The sequence below is a fragment of the Erinaceus europaeus genome, chromosome 4, assembly GCF_950295315.1.
Source record: "Erinaceus europaeus chromosome 4, mEriEur2.1, whole genome shotgun sequence".
Taxonomy (NCBI): domain Eukaryota; kingdom Metazoa; phylum Chordata; class Mammalia; order Eulipotyphla; family Erinaceidae; genus Erinaceus; species Erinaceus europaeus.
The window spans coordinates 115,183,394-115,208,461 of NC_080165.1; the positions used below are offsets into that span (position 1 = coordinate 115,183,394).

General features: G+C 34.2%; 1 protein-coding gene across 2 annotated transcripts in view; it reads right to left on the reverse strand.

Annotated features, from left to right (window-relative positions):
- Nucleotides 1-24,734, reverse strand: part of PDE7B (phosphodiesterase 7B) — a 424,310-nt gene extending 399,576 nt beyond the window's left edge. For both annotated transcript variants that reach the window (XM_016186828.2, XM_060190400.1), the window contains exon 1: nt 24,316-24,734. In XM_016186828.2, coding sequence (XP_016042314.1) covers nt 24,316-24,336 — 21 coding nt within the window. In that variant the 5' untranslated portion in view covers nt 24,337-24,734. The remainder of the gene's footprint in view (nt 1-24,315) is intronic.
- Nucleotides 24,735-25,068: the final 334 nt, after the last annotated feature.

Consider the following 25,068-nt stretch of genomic DNA (forward strand, 5'->3'; position numbering starts at 1 on the left):
GAATTACAGTTTTAAAACGATCAGACTAATACAAATATGAGTATATGAGTAAAAGGTATAAAATCTATACCAGTGATCACAAGCATAAAATGTTGTTTTACTACTAATGAAAATAAAGCAAACTAAGTCATCTTTCATATTTTATTCAAGTAAACAAATAATTGGTGTTATATATTTTTGTTAGGATGTAGAAACAAATATATCCTTACTTGTTTTCTATAGGGGAGGAGTAAAAAAGCAAAAAGTAAAACTAGACAAATGTTGTAGACCTTTTTAAAATTCAAATGTGTGAAAAGATTTGCTGTATAAATTTCACTATTAGAAATTTATCCCAGAAATATACTCACATAAATTGAACAGAGTGTATGAGCTAACTCATTTTCTTGCATTCTTTGTAATAGTGATATGTAAGTATTTATCTATAAGAGTTTGTAAAACTTAAAACTTAAAGAAATAGATCTAAAAATTTCACTCTGGAAAATGAGTCAACCTTTTTAGTATAAAGACAAATTATGATGCCTGTTTAATAAAAACTTATTTTACAAAGTTAAATTGGACATTGAAGCATATTAGAATGTTGGCTCCAGCAGCATGATACTGAACTAGATAGAATTCATTCCAATTATAAGAGCATATAAAAATAAAACATAGAAATATAGAACAAAAGTTGTAGATATCTTGTTAAACATAAAACAAAATAAAAAGAAAAAAAGTCTAATTTAAATTTAGATGTTCTGGTCACAAGAAAATTGAAAACTATGAGGACTCTGTAAAAAAAAAAAAAGCCCAGAATTCTCTGTTCACATCCATTCTGGGCTTAGAGTGATTCTGTTTTCAATAGTCAAGCTCTGTAACTTAGAGCTTTTTCTCCTTAGAGCTCTGGAATCCTGTCCTGACTGCACAAGGCATATTGATAATGTCAGACAACGTTTTTTCCCCATATTCTCCCCCCCAATACTTTCAGCCATTGACCCTAGATATGACACATAAATATATCAGTTCTATTATCCCTTGTGTTGACTTTTAAAATATTATTTATTTTATTTAGTTATCCCTTTTGTTGCCCCTGTTATTTTATTGTTGTAGTTATTATTGTTATCGTTGTTGTTGGATAGGACAGAGAGAAATGAAGAGAGGAGGGGGAAGACAGAGAGATGGAGAGAAAGATAGACACCTGCAGACCTGCTTCACTGCTTGTGAAGTGACTCCTCTGCTGGTGGGGAGCTGGGGCTCGAACTGGGATCCTTACTCCAGTTCTTGTGCTTTGTGCCACCTGTGCTTAACTCACTGCACTACAGCCCGACTCCCCCTTGTGTTGACTTTTTGCAAGATACGCATATTGTAACATTTCTAGAGTTACCCATTTTAATCAACCATAATCACCTGGCTTAGATAATGATTTCCTTAACCTATCTTCCACTCACCTCCTTTCTATCTTTTGTCTATATGCCATTGAGTTCTCATCTCATTATTTATCTCTGGGAGATTGAAAACTAAAAATGTTGTTAATGATTTATAAGGCCCTGGATATAGGAGATGACTTACCCTGAAGAGCACACACTTTGCCATATGTGGGGATCAGATCTAAATGTCTGTGCCACTATACAACACCACTGAAGGTATGCTCCACTGATGGTCTGCCTCCTCTCTGTTTCTCAATGTCCTCTCTCTCTCATTTTTTCTCTCTCACTCTCTGCCTCCATCTTTCTTTGTTTCCCTCTATAACACATGATGAAAAAGATAGCTTGGGTGGTTGCATCACACATGCATGAGGCCTGGGTACTACATTAAAATAAATACCTTAAATATAGGAGGATTGGAGTTCTCCAATCCACTGAGAAATTAAAGTGAAGAAAACTGGAACCAGCAGCTTTGCACTGACATGACCCTGGGCTGCCTTTCAGGGAAAGGAGCAATAAAGGTCTTTGCTCATTCCAAAGAAGTGACAAGCTAGTTTCTCTTTCTGTGAAACATAGGGAAAGAAAAGAAAACTCATTTCATAAACTGAAAACCAAGACCTAGCTTCTGAATGGCATAGGAATCTAAAGTGTACAAGCTGAATGTGTGAACTGGTTTTAGGATGGCAAAAATCCCTTAGACATTATTTGGGAGGAAGCACAAAACATGTAAGACAAGTAACAGTAACTCTCTGCTGAATAAAGACTACGTAATTATAAAAAATTAATAAGACAGAAAGTTAATTCTTCAAAAGTCAGCAAGCAGGATTAGAACACAATTTGAAAGAATCCACAAGTGGGCTAAACATTATTGCAAATAAATGTTTTGAAACCTCAAATTATAGAGTAGGAGTGGGATACCACCATAGGAATGGGAAAATTCTTAAAACAATAAATACATCTTCTAGAAATGAGAAATAAGGTAATTCAAGATGAAATCTCAAATATGGATCAAAACTATTTTAGCCAAAACTACTAACTCAAAGAACTAGAAGAGAAAAATAAGCAAAATGTTCACAAAGTAGTGAAATGAAGACACAGCAAATAGGAATAAATTGTGCAAAAATAAACAATGGAATGAGAATATGGTGTATATATTTAATAGATGTTCATGAAATTTATCAAGGAAATTAAACACATTTTTTAAAAGAAAATGTAGCTGAAATTAGATTTGACAAAATATGCAAAGGATGAAATAGAAGAAATTTGAGTGCATAAAGCAGAGTAAATGAAAGTAAATCTGGATGTTTTAATGAACTTGCAGAACAGGGCAAATTGCTCTCAGTTCTTTCTCCAGAAGAGTTGCAGCAGGAAGTGCAGTTAACTGACAACCTCAAGCTGCTGCACCTTCATGATTTCTTGGTGTTCAAATGGAGAGCACACACTCCTCCACAGAATGTTCCTAACCAATGCTGGGCATGAGGTGGGTACTATAGGGTAGAGTCTGCTGGCCCAATGTCAAACTCTCATAACAAACAATTCAAATTACCAGCTGCCCTTGAGCATGCTTGAGATTTTGGATGTTTCACTGCAGTTTATCCTCTCCCTACACCAAACTCTTTTCCTCTGCCCCTCCTTTCACAGTGCCAGACTCTTTCTGTCCAACCTTTTCCCTTTTATCTTCCTCTGGACACTTCTGAGAAATAATTTTCTTCATAACTGATTTTGTCTTGAAGTGTATTTTGCAGAGACCTGAGCAGAGAGAAAAATCTTAAAAGCAATGCTCTCCCCAAAAGAAAGGAAGGAATGAAGGAAGGAAGGAAATAAAAAAGGAAGGGAGAAAGAAAGAGAAAGAAAGAACACCACAAAGCAGCAATAATTAGATTCGATGAAAAACTGAATTTGCTAATGCTGAGACTAAAGTGCAAGTAAATATTATACTCAAAATATTGATAGATAATGACTGAAAAAATGACTAAATTACTAAAATAATGATTAAAAATGGTATTCACAACCTGTTAAATGATTATTCAAGTAATTATTCATTATGAAGGATTAAATACCATTCTTCTGGGGAAGGGGGAAAAGGAAGGAGGTGGATAAGGCTTTAGGGTCACCAGGCATAATAGTGAAAAGGACCTAAGTGATGCTGAGAATAGCAACCTAGAATGTTCCTAATCATGACCATGGAATGTGAACTCAGACCAACAGGGATCCAGAGGTTATACAGGCTCCTGTGCTAAGATAAATAGACATGGGCCATAGGTCAAATTGATGGGGTTTACAGTTAACAGTATTTGTATACTTTTTCCATATGTGGGAGCTACTCTCTGTCCTGATCCAGCTTTCTAGTCCTAGTACCAACTCTGAAACCATCTTCTCAGACAATACTCTTAGCTCACTTGCATAGCAGCTGTTGGGCTCAGGCAAAAATTAGTAAAGTCATGGGCCCCATGGACTATACCTAATATAGACTTCTTAGCTTCTTCTGACATGAAGACCACAAGCTGCTATATTCTTACCTTTTTGTTCCTGATTATTAAACATTTTTTCTGCTTTATATCTTACTGCTTTTCAGACATCAAGTTGAAGATTCTACCATGAAGCCAACCTAACATCCCTAAGCAAACAACCTCACCAATGAATGAGTCCTGGAACCCCACCTCCCCAGAGCCCTACCCTACAAGGGAAAGATAGAAACAGGCTGGATATGGATTGACTTGTCAATGCCCATGTCCAACGGAGAAGCAATTACAGAAGCCAGACCTTCTACCTTCTGCACCCCATACTCCCAGAGGGATAAAAAATAGGGGAACTTCCAAAGGATGGGATGGGATACAAAACTCTGGTGCTGTAAATTATATGGAATTTTATCCCTGTTAACTTACAATCTTGTTAATCATTATTAAATGACTAATAAAAATAGAAAAAGAAAAGGGATATAAGAAATTGTGTGAGTGTGTCAAAAACCATACTGTAATCTGTTAAATACACCCCAATAAAGTGATGTGAGAGAAACAAAATCTTTACAGTCTAGATATTGAAAGTATTTACTAAAGGCCTTTGAAAAAAGAATGTAAAAATATATAAAATGCAATGTTGGAAATACTAGTTAAATGCATATAGGCATTTATTATAAATTTATGCCAATGAATATAAACCAAAATATTAACCCTGATTATCATGTTTATTGAAATATTTTTCTAATTGATTAACAAACATTAATATTGCTACTTCAATCATGACAAAAAGAAAAATTTCAGTCTAAAGAATATATATATACTGCATATACATTTATATTTAAATGAAATTTAAATATAAAATTTATATTTCAAATATTCACTAAATTCTCTCCCCTCACTCCTTTCTGTGTGTGTATAGTTGAGTTTTTGGTCAAGCATGATTTTACTACTCCCCAGCTTCTTTTCATTCATAGAGAAAGAGAATGAGAAACACCACAGAACCAGGGCTTCAGCCCTGTAATGGCACTCCCATGTGGTGTTAGGGCTTGAACTTGGGCCACACATATAATCTATTATTGTCTTAAATTATATAATTCTTTATCCAAATCAATTATATTTCTAATGCTGTATCATACTATTTTAAAGAGACCTACAGAAAATCCCTTATGAATTCTTCAAATCAAGGTAGGAAAAAACAAAAAAACCAAACTTCTTAATAAAAAAATTCCTCACAGGACAGTATTATTTCAATAGAAAGAAATGTAACTTGAACTCATAGAAAATCCAAAAATCCTATAAACAAAATTGATATTTGAAGATACTCAGAGGACATTTCAAGCCCCATTCTTAGATATACTTTCTGTAATGTCAGTTTGCTTATGGAATGACTAGGAAGGTAGATGTAATTTTTGGCAAGGGAAATTTAGAAGTTGCTATTTTTGATGTGCTGAGTTTTACTTTCAGCTCTGTTCCTTTCAATTTAAGTGCAATAATCAGATTGCTACTACCTAGAGTGCTACTGATGCTAGAGTGACATTTTCATGCTATGAAATTAACTAATTAATATAAGAAAAGTAAACTGAAGTCAGAAAATAAAGACATTATAAAATATATGTAACACATAATACATTGTGCATTACACACTACACTAAGAGACATCAATAATTCTGCTTTGGTGGGGAATTATCTTGGCTGGTACAACTTTGGACTTTCATGTCTGCAATTCCTGTTTTGATCACTGATGCCACCCCATAGTGGTATTCTGGCTTCTTTCTATCTATTTTCTATCTTTCTTATGTGAAAGATAATTTCACAGACTCTTGAGGTAAATTATAGAGATTGTACTGATTGTGTTTATATAAGATAACATTTGTTAAAACAACTCAGTTCTCTGCAAACAAATTTTTTCAAAATATATTTAGAAATTGAGAGAGGAGGGGAAGATAGAGAGACACCAGACTCTAATTTTCAAATACATGTTACAAACCTTTGAGAAATATTCCTGTTACATAGAAACCTTTCTCAGTTTATGAATAAATTATAAACCGAGGAAAACCCGAAAATTCAAAGTTCTTGTAATCTGGTTTCCAAAGCCAGAATTAAGTGAAAGTTCTGAATATGAAGAAATGAGAAATATAGCACATTCTTCCCATAGGACTATGCATATGTGTAGTATTGATTTACATTATTTTTTTTTCAAGATTCATGGTACATTGAGTGTAACTTACTATGTATTAATTAACCAAATAGCTGACTAAGTGGACAGAAAAGTGCAAACTTGAAATGACTATGGTAGATTTCAATTGTGATTACACAGTTTACACTGTTCTTGGTAGTATGAATCTAACAGATCCTCTAGACATATAGAATGAACTTCCCTTCTTAGGTAAGGAGGACCCACAAAGTTGGTCCTTCCTTGGGTTATATTGAAGCAAACATTAATAAGACAAAACAATGAGTAAATGTCTGATGTCTAAACATATTTAAATTATTCTTTCAATGCTCTTACTTGACAGTAGGCATTAATCAAAAATTCCACACAAAGTACAAGACATAGATTTTATTTCTGTATGATTTTTGCTTATGTGAAATTGAAAGTAACCTTAAAAAGACAATAGTAATATTAGTATGAATTAGATGATGCTGCAGAAGAAACTTCAGCATTGTTCTTGTTGGAAAATCAAGGGGGCCAGGTGGTGGCACACCTGGTTAAGTGCACACATTACAGTGCACAAGGACCTAGGTTCAAGCCCCTGGTCCCCACCTACAGGGGCAAAGCTTCATGAGTGTTAAAGCAGAGCTTTATGTGTCTCTTTGTCTCTCTCTCTCTCTCTATCTCAACCTCCCTTCTCAATTTCTCTCTGTTTCTATACAATAATAAATAAATAACTAAAACATTAAAAAATTAAAAAAGAAAATCAATAAATTCTTCAGCAGGAATCCATCCTGGCGTAGCACACAAAGCAGCAATAAAATGCTACTGCAATGAGACTCTTGAGGTAAATTATAGGGATTGTACTGATTGTGTTTATATAAGATGACATTTGTTAAGGCAACTGACTTCTCTGCAAACAAAATTTTTCACAATATATTTAGAAATTGAGAGAGGAGGGGAAGATAGAAAGACACCAGCAACCCTGCTTCACCACTTGTGAAGCTTTGCCCCTGCAGATGGTGACCAGGGGCTTGAACCTGGGTCCTTGCACACTGTAATGTATGTGCTTAACCAGGTACACCACCACCTGGCCCCAACAATCAAACTTTTAAAAAATCTAGGATTAGTTCACTTTTGACAACTTACATTTGTGAAGAAAATTCGCCTAATCACAATGTTATTATGAATAGAATTTATTCCTAATTGTTTGAATTAGTTTTCTTTCAAAGTTAATTTTTGTTTTTATTGTCCCACATTGTTAAGCTTCTATTGCTCATAGTTCCTAAAGATACTTGATTAAAATAAAATAACATAGAGTAAGATGATATAAATAATGGTAAACAATAGTTGAAAAGTTACTTAGATCACTCTACCATCCACATGCCAAGCATAAATACACATTATGTACATAAAAAAATATATATGTGTTATATGTACATATTACAAGTGTTTATACATGCAATATTTACATAATCAACATATTTTATAACATAATAATGAATTTTTTGTAATTTTTATTAGTGATTTGATATTGATTTACCAAATTATAAGATAATAGGGGTATAATTCCACACCATTCCCACCACCAGAGTTCTGTGTCCCCATTCCTTCCATTGGGCTCACTATATTTAATTATATCTATATTTATATATATTTGCTCAGTTCTTTCTATGATCCTGTTTTTTCTTCATTTCTAAGTCACACCTATTACTCTGAGTATCCTTCCCCTACCCCTTCTCTGCCCAGGTCCTGATAGAATTGGGTTTCAGAGCTCTCTGGTTATCTTGCCCTAACATTTACTCCTCTGAGAGTATGGAGAAAAGTTCTTTTTGAGTATGGGAAGGTTTAAAGTCTGGCTTCTATAATTGCTTCTCTGCTGGACATGGGCATTGGCAGGTTGATCCATATCCCCAGTCTGTTTCTTTCTTTCCCTAACCAATATAAGATGAATGTAAACTGTCATAGATCAATTAGTGCCCTCCTTAGGTTCAAAGCACAGATCAATTAGTGCCCTCCTTAGGTTCAAAACACAGATGAGTGTCAAATGCAAGACTTGACTTTAAGTTTCCTATATTTACTCATAATTTCTATTCTTAATTAATATGCCCACACTTTCTGCAAGGACTGACCACATTATATTTAGGTGACCAGGACTGTCAGAGTGCCATTTGCAGCCCCCTGCCATACCCACCTGTTCTCTTCTCCCTTTGACATAGTCAGATAATAACAGAAGAAACTGCATCCTTGGTGTCCTATATAGTCAGGGTAACTGGTTCCATAAACACTGTTACATCAATTGTTGACTGTGTATGTATTCTTTCCACTTGAATTTACATCCTTGTGGGTTATATAAGCTTTGCTGGACTGGATGGATTGAAAATTGTTATAAATATGATAGCTGGAGTCAATATTTTCCATTTCTAAGCTTTTATATTTTGAAAAATATATAAATTTTTTATAAAGCACAGATGTCCATACTTTGTGTGAAGAAGTTATATAGTTATGATAATTAAAAATAACTGAATCCTCATTTGGGACCAAATTTAGCTAAGAATGAACTAAAACATCTAAAATGATTATGAAATAGTATATTCATATCTGAGTTCTTTGTGTTACTCTGAAGTGCATGTGGAAAATTCTTGTCAGTAGGGAAAAGCTGGAAGCCTCAGCCCCTTACAAATATAAAGAGGCTTTCACATCTATTTCATGTCATTTCAGAGTCTTCTGAATAATTAACTCTGGCAAAGCTCCAGAAATACAGGCAACAGTATGTAAAAACAAGATGTGTATGTGTTTGAATCATTTCCTGGATCCTCATTTTATTTCAGCATCTGGATACTGGTTGAAGACTTAGCCACTACACATTTCCTATTTACTTGGACTTCCCAGGTTATTCCAAGACTTTTTTTTCTGCCATCAGGGTTATTTCTGAGGCTCTATATCTACATGGTTCTGTTATTTTCTGGTAGTTTTTGTTTAAATAGAGGGAGAGAGTGAAAGACAGGGAAGAGAAATTAGAAGACAATATAATGATTATGCACAAGACTTTCATGCCTGAGGCTCTAAAATACAATACCCAGCACTATCATAAGTCTGAAATGATCAGTCCTTTGGTATATATATCATTAAAATAAATAAATAAATAAATGTTTTTGGAAGAGATAGAGAGAGCAAGAGATACGTGGTCTGAAGTTTGTGAAGTACCTCACCCAAAGATGGGGAATATAAGCTTGATCCTGGGTCCTTGTGCCATGGTAATGTGTGAGCCAGTACTCAGACCCTAAGCCAAGACTTTAAATAGCATGTATATCAATAAACCTAATTTTAGGTTTTATCTCTCCTCTATTCACTGTACTTCATTGCTTTTTTTTTCTTCTTCATTAATTGGCATATCAAACTCATTATGGCCTAAACAGAATTCCTTACTTCTTCCTACATCTCCTCTTCCAGTCTTATCCTCTTTCAGTCTTTCCCATCTCAGTAAACTGTGTAAGTAGTGATACAAGTGGAAATACCATCAATTTTTCTCAAATTTACTACCTTTTAAAGACAGGTGCATGTCATATTGGTTCTTTGTCATTGCTGGAGCTTCATCGCTCTTGACTGACTTTCAGATAGAAAGCAATGGGTAGGGAGGAAGAGACTCCATAGGGCCAATGCTTCCCCTGCAGTGCTGTAGTATTCTCACATGGTATACTGGGGGCCTGAATCTGGGTAGAGTGCATGGCAAAGCAGATACCCTTCCTGAAGAGCTGTTGTTCTGATGTGTATATGTAATATTGCACAATATGTACAGAGGTTACTACTGAATCAGTCATAAATTTTCATGTATATACATGCACACACACACACACACACACACACACACACACACACTTAAGCCTAATAAAATCCTATCAGCAGAAATTAGTGCCCTCTAATTTTACATATGAGAAAATAGAGTAGATCGCTTTTCCATGGTTACAAAACTGATAGGAGACTGAGCAAAAACTAGGAACCTAGTAAATCTGACTCCAAAATCTGGATTTATAAGCAGTGTGTATAGCTGTCTATTTTTCTAATCTACCACTCAGTACCATTACTCTGCTGGTAGGTACTAACAGATGAGCAGTGTCCACCTCTCTACTGTTCTTACATCAGTCTCAGAAACCTCTCCTTCTTGTGTTCAACAGCCTACAATTCATGAGATATTGTTACATGAGAGCTCATGCCTAGGCTCCATAATCCATTTGCACAAGAACTTGAGTGTTAATTTTAAAGCATAAGTTGTTTCTATCTCTTCACAAGAATTTTTAAAAATGGCTATTAAAAACTCTACATTATAGTGACTTTCATCACTTAATAGTTGTCATACTATCTGTTACTATTCTATAATGTGCTAAAGCTAAGTGTTTACTCAGTTATAATTTCATGAAGCAGCAACACACAGAAGTTACTCAGCTCTTTGGCTTATATCCTAAATCAGTTTTGTTCATATTTTATTATGTCGTGTTTTATATCATGAGTTGTAATAGTAACACTTACTATTCAGTAATATATTCAGCATATAGTTGAAAATATACTCAGGAGTTACTAGATAATAATTATTGTTTTTATTATCTTTATTTATTGGATAGAAAAAGCCAGGAACTGAGAGGGAAAGAGAGATAGAGAGTGAGAAAGATAGATAGATACCTGTAGCACTGCTTCACTAATTGCAAAGCTTTACCCCTGCAGGTGGAGACCAGGGGCTTGAACCTGGGTCCTTGAGCATTGTAACATGTGTGCTCAATCAGGTGCACCACCACCTGGTTCCAATAATAATTAATTTTTCAGTTTCTAATTTATCAATTCTATTTTTAAAAGGGAAAATCACAATGCATAAAAATTAGAAATGTGAAGCTGTTTAAAACATTGATATGGCAAGATTTTTCAAGCACATTTTCTTGACTGTTATTTCTCCTTAAACATATATACGTATATAAATGTATATTTTTCAAGTTATTTACAATTGCTTATATAGTGGTTGGACTCTAGGTCAAGAATTTACTCTGTTGTGTTCTTATTATATAGATAAGAGCCTACTACATAAGATATAAGCTCCAAAGATAACCTCACCACTAAAGCAAATAAACCTGCATTAACACATTGCTAGTAATACAAAACAGTTAAGGAATAGTCATAGGCAACAGCTACAGAACTTTGTAGACTTGACTTAGCACACTTAGAACTGAATTTAACAGTAATGTAACTGGACATACTTCTGGAAGTATTTGGTCTGCAATAATTTAATTAATATCCCCACAAGAAATAACTTCTGTATTAAAATATATATATATATATTTTTTGATTGTTTATCACACAAATGAACTACCATTTTCAATCACAGACATTACATTTGTTTGTATGAAGATGAAAACTAAAAAATAATTTGGGTAGTGGGGAAAGTGGCTTACAGGTAATTTTTTTAAATAGCCACCACATAAGACTTTAACTTCTCCATGATGAAAAGGCAACTTAGCAACTATGAGAAGAGAGTTGTCCATTGGGAGAATACTCACTTGAGTGAGTACTTTACATATGTAAAGACCCAGATCACAAACATAGTTACTCACTGTTGCCTTTACAAACATTTATGGAAAATCCTACCAAGTGCACTAAAACAGTCATCGGTTATGACAAAGTTATGTGGTTATCAATATTCTTTAATAGAATCATTGTCCATGTTAAAAGAGCAAAGGAGTCTATTAAGCTTCAGAATTCATAAGTGAGTTTATTTTCTATGTGTCAGAAACAAAATGTTTAAATTGGAAACACTACTTAGAATGATTTCAAAATAGTAAACCAAGACTATGTAAAAGGCTACAAAGCAAGCTAGAATACATTACTGAGATAAATCAACATAGACCTAAATAAATGGAGGGATATACCATATTTTAAGCAAAGGAATCTAGGGAATGAGGGGAAGAGACAGGATGGAGGAGCTTTGGAGTCCTGTGCATCATGGTGGAAAATGGCTTAAGCTGGGGATGAGACAGTTTCTTAGATACCTATCACTGGGAGATGAGAAAATGGACTTGTGTTTTGTAGACACCTATCACTGGGAGATGAGAAAATGGACTTGTATCAACAACTAACCTATAAATCACTCATTACATCCCCCAAATAAAATGATAAAAAATAAATAAAGAATCAGAAGATGTAAGAAAGATGTCAATCTTTCCAAGTTGGTCTATATTCCAATAGTGATTTACATTCTATGGAGGAATCTTAAATTAATTCTAAAATATATTTGAAATGTAGAGAACTAGGAATGACCAAAACAATATTAGAGAAGAAAGCATGAGATTTTAACAATTTAAGAAAATATTTGTAAAATGCATAGTAATAAAAATACATAAAATAAATAAAATTTGTATTGTATAAGTGATTGGTTAGACGTTTGACAAAATGGATACTAACATACCATTTTGGGCAATAAATAAGGAAAAGGTGTTGAAATAATTAATAATCAGCACAAAGAAAATTAAAACCACCATAAATTAGGCAAGATTGGGCATGTTCAGGGTGGCACGGTCATAGACAAACCACCATAAACTAGCATTACACAAATACCTAAAAACAAATTCCTTATGCTCAACAGAAACACATACTTACATGTGCACCGAAAAACAGTCATAAGAATACTCACATCACTATTACTCATACTATTAAAAGCTACACTAAACATATTTTTTTCTACAGTAGAATTGGTGAATAAATTCATATAAGTAAACACTATGCAACAGCGAAGGAAAACAGAATAATGTTATATGCATACAATAACATAATGAGTCTCAAGATGTAATAGTGAGAGAATGTTAGAGGAGGGATGATGGGATTTCTGAGGGGATGATGATCTCTTTCTTGGTCAGTAGTCTCACTTGCAGTAAGTGTATTTTATATCGTGTATACTTTTCCACATGTGTGCTTTCATTTAATATACACATTTTAAATATAACATAAAATGAAATTTCCTGAAATGTTTAAAGGATCCAATCGTACTGTTTGTAAAATGGTAAATTTCATAAGACAAGGAAAAAAAAACACTAGATAAACACATACAAAGCGTATTGTCTTTCACATCCTGTTATGTGTTTTACAAATAATACTCAATCTTCTTAGCACTGTTATGAGGTAGACAGGATAAATACCTTTGTCTCCTAAATAAGTAGAATACAATCCAGAGAGATTAAGTAACTCTCAAGGTCACAGAGCTAATAAGTGAACCACAATGAATAGTATCAAATTCTATATTTTACCATTAAACTAACCTAAGTGTAAAATGTCAGATTAATTATAAAAATACTTAATATTAAATGTGTTCCTCTACATAGGAAGTATGCTTTATTTAATATCCTGAAACAGATTTTACGATTTGTATAAACAATAATTTTAATTAGAACATAAAATGGTTAAAGATGAAGCTTTAATCATGCATTTTAATCATATGAAATTATTGTAAAATTATAAAATTGAAAAATCTCTACTAGCTGTAACTTCTGAAATTCTCAATTTCTTGCTTGTAAAGTGGGCCTAACTATTCCTTTTCTAACAGAAATATACAGAAAATGAAGATTTGACATTTGTATCATAAAGTAAATAAATAATAAATGCATGTGAAAGTGAATGCATTGGTACTCTAAGATTCTAGAAATTTAGGACCACAATATATGTTGTTTTCAATTTATATTTTAGAAACATGAGAGATAAAAATGTTGAATAACTTTTTAAAAGTATTATCTTTGTAAGATTATCATCTGAAAGCCAAACCCAGGGTTTTATGCTACAATACAATGGTCATTGAAAAAAATATATGTATATATTTATTTCTTATTGGTTCACTTCCTCTTCTTAACAAATAACCCATAGACTTATGAATAAAATTTTCAACATCACTTATATTAGAGAAATGCAAATTACATTCCCAATCATATATAGATACATAGTAGTAAAAATGACCTACTTCAAAAAAAAGTGGAAGCAAGTGTAATCTGGTAAAGATGTGGAGAAAAAAGATAATGGGTGGAAATGTAAATTGGTGCAGTCATTATGAGAAATGGTACGGAGAATCCTTAAAGAAATAAAGATGGAAACACCTTGTGATACAACATTATCACTACTAGATCTAAAGAACCTAAAAATTCTAATTCAAAAGGATATACGCAACCTGCTCTTCACTGCTGAAATATTCACAATAGCTAAAATACAGGATAAATCTAAATGCCTATCAATGGATGAATGGATAAATAAATTATAAACATATGCCTGAATGGAATAGTAGTCAACCATTAAAACCAATGGCCTTGTGTCATTAAAGACCAAATGGGGAGTGGTGGTGGGGGGAATCAGGTGGTAACCCAGCATGGCAAAGCTCAAGGACAGGTGTAAGGATTTCGGTTAGAGTCCCTGGCTCCTCGCCTGCAGGGGGGGTCGCTTCACCAGTGGTGAAGCAGGTCTGCAGGTATCTGTCTTTCTTTCCCCCTCTCTGTCTTCCCTCCTCTCTCGATTTCTCTCTGTCCTAACCAACAATAACAACAATAATAACAACAACAAGAGCAACAAAATGGAAAAAATGGCCTCCAAGAACAGTGGAATGATTCGTAGTGCAGGCACTGAGCCCCAGCAATAACCCTGGAGGCAAAAAAAAAAAAAAAGACCAAATGGATGAAACTCAAACTGATAACACTTACTTAAGGAAAGAAGTAAAAGACAACTACTGATGGTTTCATTCATATGTTGAATTTAGATAATTAAAACAAATGAACTTGTAATAATAATAAGCAAACTGACTCAGAAAATGATGATAATAAATAGAGGAAATAGGTAAAGATACAATGAAGGGGGTAGGCTGAAGATTCTATCTGATGTGAAGGCACACTTTGGTGGTGGATGTGATGACTTTCACTCTCACACACGCACACACACGCACACACACACACACACAAGACTATACTCTTGAACTCTTAGACTGTTATGAATCAGTGTTAAGTCAATGAATTTTTCGTATACTCTAAACACTTAATTTCAAGCAGATGAGGGGGTGGGGGATAGAGAAAGAGAAGAGACACTCTAGCACTGTTCCACTATCCCTGAATCTTCTCCCTGGTACTGACCATAATAATCCCATGTGATGCCAGAATTTAGGGTACGCTATCTCCTAGCCCCAGTAAACATTGATTTGGGAAAAATAAAATTAAAACCCAAACTTTTATCAACTGAATTTTAAAAAGTTATATATTTTTGTCACTTATTTATTTCAATAAATTCAGTTAAGTGATTTTGTTTTTCAAACTGACATCAATGGACCAGGGGGATAGCTAACCTGGTAGAATACCTTGTTTCCATGAGTGAGAGTCTGGGTGAAGCCCCTGACAACGAATGGCACCACCATGCACAGCATTAGGGGAAGTTCTCTAAGTATCGGAGCAGTGCTGTGGTATCTCTCCATCTCCCTCACTCTGTCTACTCTATCTGAAATTTTAAAAATCAGTCTAACAGGGAAATGGGCGCTAGCGCAGTGGTTTAAGTGCTTGTGGCACAAAGCGATAGGATTGGCATAAGGAGCCCGGTTTGAGCCCCCGGCTCCCCACCTGCAGGGGAGTCTCTTCACAAGAGGTGAAGCAGGTCTGCAGGGGTCTATCTTTCTCTCCCACTCTCTGTCTTCTCCTCCTCTCTCCATTTCTCTCTGTCCTATCCAATGACTACAACAATAATAACTACAACAATGAGACAACAAGGGCAACAAAAAGGAATAAATGAATTAAAAAAATTTTTAAAAGTCACTCTAACAAAAGCAGTGCAATTACACATACAATGAGCCCTGAAAGGTTATAAATAAATAAATAATTAAATCAAAGGAAATATTTAAGTAGATTCTCTAAGCAGTATATTTCAAATAGGCTATGTTGTCACACTCATTAATATTTTGGCATAAATACCACATAAAAAGTTTTTTTAGTTATATTCCAAAGGGCCTGTGGCTATACTAGTTTTTTTTTTTTTTTTCCTGATATGCAGGTGGATCCAAATTATTGTCTGGGGAGATGATGTCATGGCTGGAAAAGGGACCAGAATGCTGGATCAGGGAAGAGTAGTTCCCAAATATGGGGAAGTTGTATAAATATTGTTGACTGTAAACCACATTGATCTGAAATATAATTTTGGAATATAACTAAAATATGCCTGCCAGCAATCTACAAAATGGAGAGCCCTCTAGTAGTTCATCTGCACTATTCCAGCCTTTAGGTTCATGATGAGTCAACAACTTGTTTGGCTTTATATGTTAACTCTCTTTTCAGCCACCAGGTTCCAGATGCTACCATGATGCCAAACAGACTTCCCTGGATAGACAAGACAACACCACCAATAGGTCCTGGAACTCCAGTTCCCCAGAACCCCACCCCACGAGGCAAAGAAAGGCTGGCTGGGAGTATGGATCGACCTGCCAGTGCCTATGTTCAGCAGGGAAGCAATTACAGAAGCCAGACCTTCCACCTTTTACATCCCACAATGACCTTGGGTCCTTACTCCCAGAGAGTAAAAGAATAGGAAAGCTATCAAGGGAAAGGGAAAGGATGGGATATGGAGTTCTGGTGGTGGAAAATGTGTGGAGTTGTACCCCATTTATCCTATGGTTTTTTGTCAGGGTTTCCTTTTTATAAATAAAATAAAATAAAATAAAATAAAAGTTTTCTATATATTTGTCTTTATGTTGTATAAGGAATAAAAAGGTGTAAACATATTAATAATGTTAGAAAATGACTAGTATTTCCTCTTTCTAAATCAAACTAAAAATCTAAATTGAAATAGTGATTTAATTGAAAAAGTAGGTACATTTATCTTAAAGAAATGTGAATAAACTACGTTTGTATCAAATGAAAAACAACTATTTTTTTCTTAAATTTCCTGACCTTTTCTATATTAAGGCATAGTATAGCATCTCCTTTCATGAGAATTCATCTACATTTGTGTGAATGACTAAGTTCTTTCATCTGACTGGACACAGCCGGCAAGTGGTATAATAAGAAAAGGAAATGAAAGTCCTTTTTTCCCCTGCTGGAAAAAATCAAGAAATGTATAAATCATATTCTAACTGAAGCAAGCATTAATTACTGGCATATCTGAGAAAACTACGCATCTTTATATAGGTGGCATTTAGTATTGTTCTGTGAATAAGTGGTATTACAGTACATTTTAATCTTGTTTATCTATGATGTATAGTTTGGAGAAATATAGATTTTAAAACATATTAAACTGGAAAAATTAACTCAATCATATCCTTCTAAAATAGAAAAGTTTGTTAAGATGTCAAGCCATTAAAATATTCTTCAGTATATGGAGAAAGACCTTAAATGGTTGGATTTGAAATCAGGTTAAAAAGTTTTCTTAGATACATAATAAAAACTGGAATGAGAATTGAACTGGATTAAGCTCTTAGTTTTGTACATGAGAAAAGATACCCAGAGGGATGATTGGCTCAAAGTTATTCTAGCAGGAGAGATGGATTTTCTCCTCACTCAAAGGACTTACCTCTGTGGCAAATTGTGCTCCCTAGCAATGTCAAAGATATTTGGGAAAAAAATAACAGAATTCAGGGAAGAAATTAGTAATCTGTAAACAAAATAGAGTTTTTATTTTACTGTCTAACTTATCTCTACAAATTAAATATCACTCAATAGTAAGTAAATTCACTGTCCATTGTGTGTTCAATAAAGTATCCTCAGATAAAGCTGAGCAATCCTGAAGAATATACATGAAAAGTAAGTCTCATTTTCATCTCATGCTCAAAGTTCCCCTGAAGATATGCTCATTGTTTAGTTTCTATAATTTAATATTTCAGAAATTTTCTCTGTGAGTAAATGCATGTTTTCATTTATGAAGATTAATATAGCTCTTTATCCCCACATATCTTGAAAATCATTACAAATTTATGCATGCACATCTATCCCATTCTTTTAAAACACATAAACTATTCTGTTGTATGGATTGAAATAATATATTCAACAATTCTCCTCCTGTCAACTTGAAGACGTTCCTAACATTTTATATTATAAACAAAACACAATTAAGCAAGATTCAAGATGTCCCTAAAAAAGTTTTGCTTAAGGTTAACAAAGACTATGTAAAGCATTAACTGTAAAGATCTTAAAAGATCAAAATTCAATGGTGCAGACACATGCTACTATAATGTAAAATCTATACCTCACATCAGACTAGCCTTGGACCATCCCAATTCCTCTTCCAAGGGAAAAATAAAAATACGCATTAATTTCCAAATTCATATTTTCCTCTATCTCTCTCCCCCACCCCTCTCTCCATTGCCTGGGTTTCAGTGTTCAGATGGAGAGAGACAAATGCAGGGAGGTAGATACAGGAAGACAAAAGTAGAGAGGGAAAGACACCACCACACTGAAGCTTTTCCCTGTGTGGTAGTGGCTGGTCTTGAATCTGGATGATAAACATGGCAAAGCAGGCATATTCCCAGATGAGCTATTTTGCTAGTCCACATTAAAAACTCTCAATAACCTTCTTTATATTTAAATAACATATAAATTCTGTTAAAAAACATAATCCATTTTTGTATGTTTAAAGCAATGGTAAATTAGTGAGGATTGTCATGAAGTGAAAATATGTTTTATATATTCTTCATTTATGTGTTAATTATGATAATGGTGTTAATAAATAAAATGAAATGGTATTAATAAATGACTTTGGGAGAAATTTTAGTGTACATTTAATGCTAATTCACCAAGTATTAGAAAGGAAAATCTGAAGTAGGTATTACTCCAATTTTTACAAATGATAACTATCAAAATCTCAACATTGTTTCCATCTTGTTACAATTGCAATAAAAAGTGAGTGAAAGGAGGAGAATTGAGACAGAGAAAAAGGAAGGAAGGGAAGAAGGGAGAAAAACAACAAGCTAAATCATATGAGAATTTTTTTTACTGGTATAATAGATAATATTTTTCATACTTCTACACTGCTTGAATATAAATATAAAAAGAATCTACAAAAGAATTTGTTTTCTTTTAATGGTGAATATATACTGTAGCAAATTAATAATTATATGTTTGATAGATTTCTATGAATCTTATGCCATGTTAAATATATATATATATATATATATATATAGTTTTTGTTCATTTATTTGGTTTTGTTTTTTGTCATAACCAAGGCTTCACTGTTTCAGCTGACTTTTACAGGTAAAAAGAGAAAGACAGTGACAGATATGAAAATAGAAAAGACAGTATAACATGAAAGTTCCCTCAATTGTGGTGTGAGCCAGACTAGAACCTGGGTTGACTTTTTCAGATAGAAAGACAGAGCCAAAGACAGAGAGAAGGTAAGACACCAAAGTATGGAAGCAAGGAGAGTCAGGTTCAAATCTAAGTCATTCGTATAGCAAAACAGGAGTACTATTCAGGTGAGCTGACTTAAGTGTATATGATTATCAAGTACAAATCTAGCTACTTACTTTCTATGCTTGAGCTATTAATTGTGTATCTTCACTTAGAGGAAATATCAGGGGGAATTCTCCAATCCAATTAGGTTCCTACCAGAGCCTACATGATGGTAACTGAGTGGTATCAAATCTCACTGCTAAGATGTGGAACTGAACCTGTATTATTTTATTTGTCCCAGGCAGATACTTAATTTGCCGTTTTTTTTCTGATGACTTCTCTTAGTTTCAGTATGTTCTTAATAATTTCCTAAGGAGACCAGAAATGAGGTTGTGGAGACATTCGATAAAATGCTATGTAAAATTTAGGACAGTGATTTAAAGTTAAGAATAAGACACCTGTAGTGTAACATTAGAGTCCTTGGATATAAGACACAGACTCTAAATTGTCTCTTGAACTCTGCCATAAGAAGTTCTATAGTGGGGCCAGGTGGTTGCGCACCTGGTTAAGTGCACACACTACAGTGCACAAGGACTTGTCCCTACCTCTGGGGACAAGCCTCTGGTCCCCACCTGCAGGGGGAGAGCTTCACAAGTGGTGGGCAGGGTTGCAGGTGTCTCTCTGTCTCTCTCCATTCTCTATCTCCCCTTCCCCTCAATTTCTCTCTGTCTCTATTCAATAATAAATAAATAAATAAAGTTTAGAAAAAAGATTTTTTAAAAAAGTTCTATAGTATGGTGTAGCACATCAGTCTCATAACAGAGAAATGGATCAAGGATAAATGTAGTTCAGTGAGGGGCAATAATCCTCCTGAAGAAAAATATCCCACAATTTAAGATTATGCCGTACTTTTGTATTTTCCTTTGGCAATGGCAGTGTTTTGAAGGTAACCTTATGAAAATTTGAATTAGCTAAGTAAATGGAAACTATGAAGGGAAATGATAGAAGGATGAAAGAGGAAGAAATATAAAATAACAACAACAACAATAATAATAATGATGAGTGAGTCAACGTTAATCTTGTCAGTGTAAACCACAGAATTTGGGAAATAAATAGATATCCTAGAAGTGCCCCTGCAGTTTCATTTTGAAGATGAGGAAACTGAATTTTCAATGTTAAACACATTTGCCTTAACTCACACATGTCATCTCTGGAAGTTATGAACCACTATCTGAGGTTTATAACACCAAGAGCTTTCTCCAAAGTACTTAACTACATCAATGTTCAAGCCCAGCACAGCTTAGAAAGCTCCTATTCTTGTAACAAGTAGTGGCTGGTATTTAGGACTACTGTCAAAGTTCCTGAAGGATTCCTGCCATCTATAATTTCTAGGGGCTCCAAATCCAAGTGATGATGGAGAAGAAGCTCATGCACTTATTTAATTCACCATCTCAGGCCCAAATAGTTGTTTAATCAACTAATGGAATAACTCTAAAAATATTATTATAAAAGTATTTCAAAAGAATGATGTCTTCAATTGACCATATTAAAGATCTAATGATAAATGGATGTCTTCATAGTTTAAAAAAAACATTAACTTATTTTGAACTCCAATTTTCATAGATTTTTGTTTTCAACTTTATCCATCACCTTTCTCTAGAATTCCCTTTGTCCCACAAGATTATACAACATAGATGCTTATATATTCAACTAGATTTTAAATTTCTCAAAGCTGGGGATAATTGCTTATCTAACTTTCTTAATCACATTCTCTCAACAAGTATCTTCCTTTATATGTTGAAAGTGCACTGTAATGTTTTGTGAGTAAAGTTTTGTAACTTCACATTAATAAGTGGATATCTAAAATTTTCAGATTGAAAATAAAAGTACTATAAAATTTTAATATAAAAAGAAGTGGTAGAAATAGAATAAGACAACTGTCTTATTCTATTTCTTATTCTTATTTCTCTTACTGATTATTGGGTAGACATATGACTCAGAGCTACCCAACTAGTTAAATAAATCCTGAATGAAAATAACCATCCCAGTCTCTACCTATTGCATGTTCCAGGCATTTACTTTTTAAATACTTGGACACATTTTGCTCTACATATAAAATTTCTAATATTATCTGCTGTGTAGTAGAGATTCACTCAGTTTGGGTCCCTATAATTCATTTAGCCTCCTCTATATATGAACCAAAGATTGCAAAGATAAAAAAAATGTGCATCACCTCATGATTCAAAGTAGGCCTGTTGATAAAGTCACTTGGGATATATATATATATGCCAGTGGTACTGACCCCCAACTTGTTGTCATACACACATTGTTAGAAGAAATAGAGATGCCACTACTGGGGAGAGTTAATAGAATCTTTGATTTGTAAGGGTGAGTGTCCAAATGTCGAATGCTTTCTTCCTCTGTCAGCTGCATCTTTTAAAGAGAGACCTTTCCTTGTCTGTAGTCTTTGTTAGAGCCTATGGTCTGAATTAGGACTATGGATTTCTTTGAATAAAAATGTTTGTAATAAGTTTACCTATCCCCCCCAATAAATTACTCCCAATAAGTCAATGTAAGTGAAACACTTAAAATACCTGTTAGCTTTTACATTTACATGTTTTAAAGTCTAACTTGATTCCGAATTTTGATGGTTCTCTTTAATATAATGAAGCCCTTTTAGTCTCATTTGGGATTAGTTTACTGCCTAATAAATTCCTTCCAACACTATGTTCTATGAGTCAACAAGCAGTTTCCCCTGTGATTTTAACCTGGTTAACAACAAATTTAACTGTGGAAGATTAATTACTAGGCAGAGATATTTTCCAGGTGGTACATTCCCACTTTGAGGAAATTTGGTTATTTTACTTTTGCATCTGTTAGGAATAAGATGTTCTTTGAAAATAACCCTGATCAACATTTGGAATGCCCTCCTCTGTACCACTGATAGGTTTATTTCCACATTATATCTTTAGCTGGAGTAACACCAAGAACATTTTTCATAACACTTGAAAATTATTTAAACAATTTGCAATACATGTAGGGTAGTAAATTCTCAGCATTTAAACCAGTTATTGAGAGTCAAGAAGGGGCAGCTTTGTGCTAAACACTGTGTAGGACACTAAAAGAAGTATAAGTGCAATTATTTTTCCTGTGTTGTTGTCTGTTCCTCATAAATCATGGGTTTTTCCATCCTTTTCGTAAGTAACTTGATTAGAGAGAAAAAAAAAGTTTCTCTCAGTTAATTTCCCCACTTCTAACCACCACTGATTTTGTCTCATTTTGTTCTATTGAACTCTGAAATCAGACAACTTTGCAATGTCAGGTGAAATTTCTTATAAAGAGGACAGAGACTTTGAAGTTGCCACTAGTAAACATTGGGCTTTTACTTGAAACAAAACAAAATGACTTCATTTTAGTAGAGAAAATGTCAATCAAGAGGCAACTAGTGACACCCTTCTTTGTTTCACCAGCCAGTAATAAAAGATAAAGCAGAGGAAATGGAGGAGCTGCAGTTAGGCATTTGCAACACACAAAGTCCTTGTTTTTCCACTAGGCACTGCAGAAAAGCAATTGTCCATTCACAGCACATCCTCTGCATTTCAGAGCTAATATTTTTGCAGTTCTTAAGTTGGTATATTGCAGTTGTCTGCAGTTAATTTCATTAACCCTTTGAAATATACTCTGTGTTTGACACCTTGCTTAATAACTGCTAACATGACCCAGTTAAAAAAAAAAATCTGGTATTCAGTGTTGAGAACAGAAAACTTAAAAAAAAAAAATCAAGTACAGTTTAGAAACAGGGCAATGGTTTAAAATAACCCTGTTTTCCTTGTTATTGTATAACTTTGAGAAGGGTAATAAGGAAACCCAAGTTAACCACATACTACTAAACTTTTTTTTAAAAGTTATTTACAAAATCTATTTCTTGGGCAGGAATGATATTTAGCATAGTTCCTCCCAATGCACAGTAGTAATATGCCATTGAAAATAGCATTACCCTGTGTTCAATTTCCCCTGCTTTCTTAAGCTTTTTCTTGTTTATTGTCTATGAATGCATTTGCCTACTGTCTGGTGCAAAGAGATTTGTTCTAATATTTTGGTAGTTGCTCTGACTAGAGCACATGAAGAACAGAATCTATAGGTAATTAATTAGCTGATAGGATTAATCACTTAACTCTCTAATTATATTATTCTTTCAACTATTGTAGAAAAAATAGTAACTAGCAGAAGTGCAATACTAATAAAGTTATGATTTTATCTAAATCATTGGTTCTACAACTTAGAGCCTATGCTTCTGCTGATTTCTAAATCCAGATTTTTTAATGCAAAAAGATGACAAAATAAATTTTCCTCAAGAACTCATTTTTTGAACATACATCAAACGGGTTTTCCTGCCTTCCATTTCAAGACCAGCACTTTCCTCTCTTCCTACTATATTTCATAAGTCCACTATCAACCAATATGAAAAACTCTAGGAAGAAATTGGTCTTATTTTTCTTTATGCTACAACTTTCACCAATCATTTAGTCAATATTTTCCTATCATGTCCCAACAGAAATTTTAAAATGACTCAACCCTCAGTTTTACATTGGAGAAAAAAGATTGCACTGGTTAAAAACATACTCTCCACCCCTGAAGCAGCCCTCCCCAGGGGGAGCTCAAAGTGCATTGAAAATGCCCAGAGTTTTTCATGATGCTTATAATACAGTCTTGTTACCCTGAAATGGTTAATTTTGGATAAGTGATAACATTTAGTCAGTTCTCCCAGAAAAAGGAAGGAAATTCAAAAGCTGGTTGCTATAGTAACAACCCTAGACACCCCCCCACCCGCCAGCATATTTATGTACAGGTTCATTTTAAATAAAACTCCTGCCATCTCTCAGTGATTTTGTTTTCACAAGAAAAATGAGGTTGCAGCTGAAATTTGTTGTACCTACCTCAACCATTAAACAAGACATTTAACCATAGTGGCAGTTCTGTGACCTTTGAATGCCGTGAAATCTCTGAGCGGTGCTGCTTGTTCATGAAGACTTGTGCTGCAGAATCCAGCAACTTCATCCAGGATTAGGAATATAGTTAGGTAAAACAAAAGAGAGAGAGAAAAATAAAATAAAATAAAGTAAAATAAAATAAAATAAAATACAAGAGCACAGAGAGCTCGAGAAAGCAAGAAGATTGAAAGAGAGATTCTCTCTGGGTGAGTATACCACTTTCTCCCAGACTAGTGCTGGGACGGCTGCCCAAGCCTGCTGCAGTGCCCAGACCCACCGACTGGCTGAGGGAACCGGCAGCCGGCCTGCAAGGCTGGGAGGTGCTGTCAGTTGCCACAGGCAAGGAAAAGCAGAGGCCAATCGGCTTCAACTCTGGCAGCTTACTGGAGTGGAGCTTTCTCTGTTTATGTTTCCTCATTTCAAGAGTGACGTCAAAGGGTTTAGTTTTTCCTCTGCATGTGCTATTAATTTTAAAGTACTGTACTATGGGAAGAATGTGTGTGTGCCTGTGGTTAGCCTGGGCACTTTTCTCTGAGAAGAACCCAAAAGACATTTTTGTACTCAGAATAAACTTTTAAAATTGAAGACACTGTATGTTTCAGTGTATCCAAAAATTAAAAAAAGAACACAAACAAATAAAAAGTGAATAAGAAAACCCAAGCTAAATCATAGCAATGAGATTGATAGATATTTTTTCCA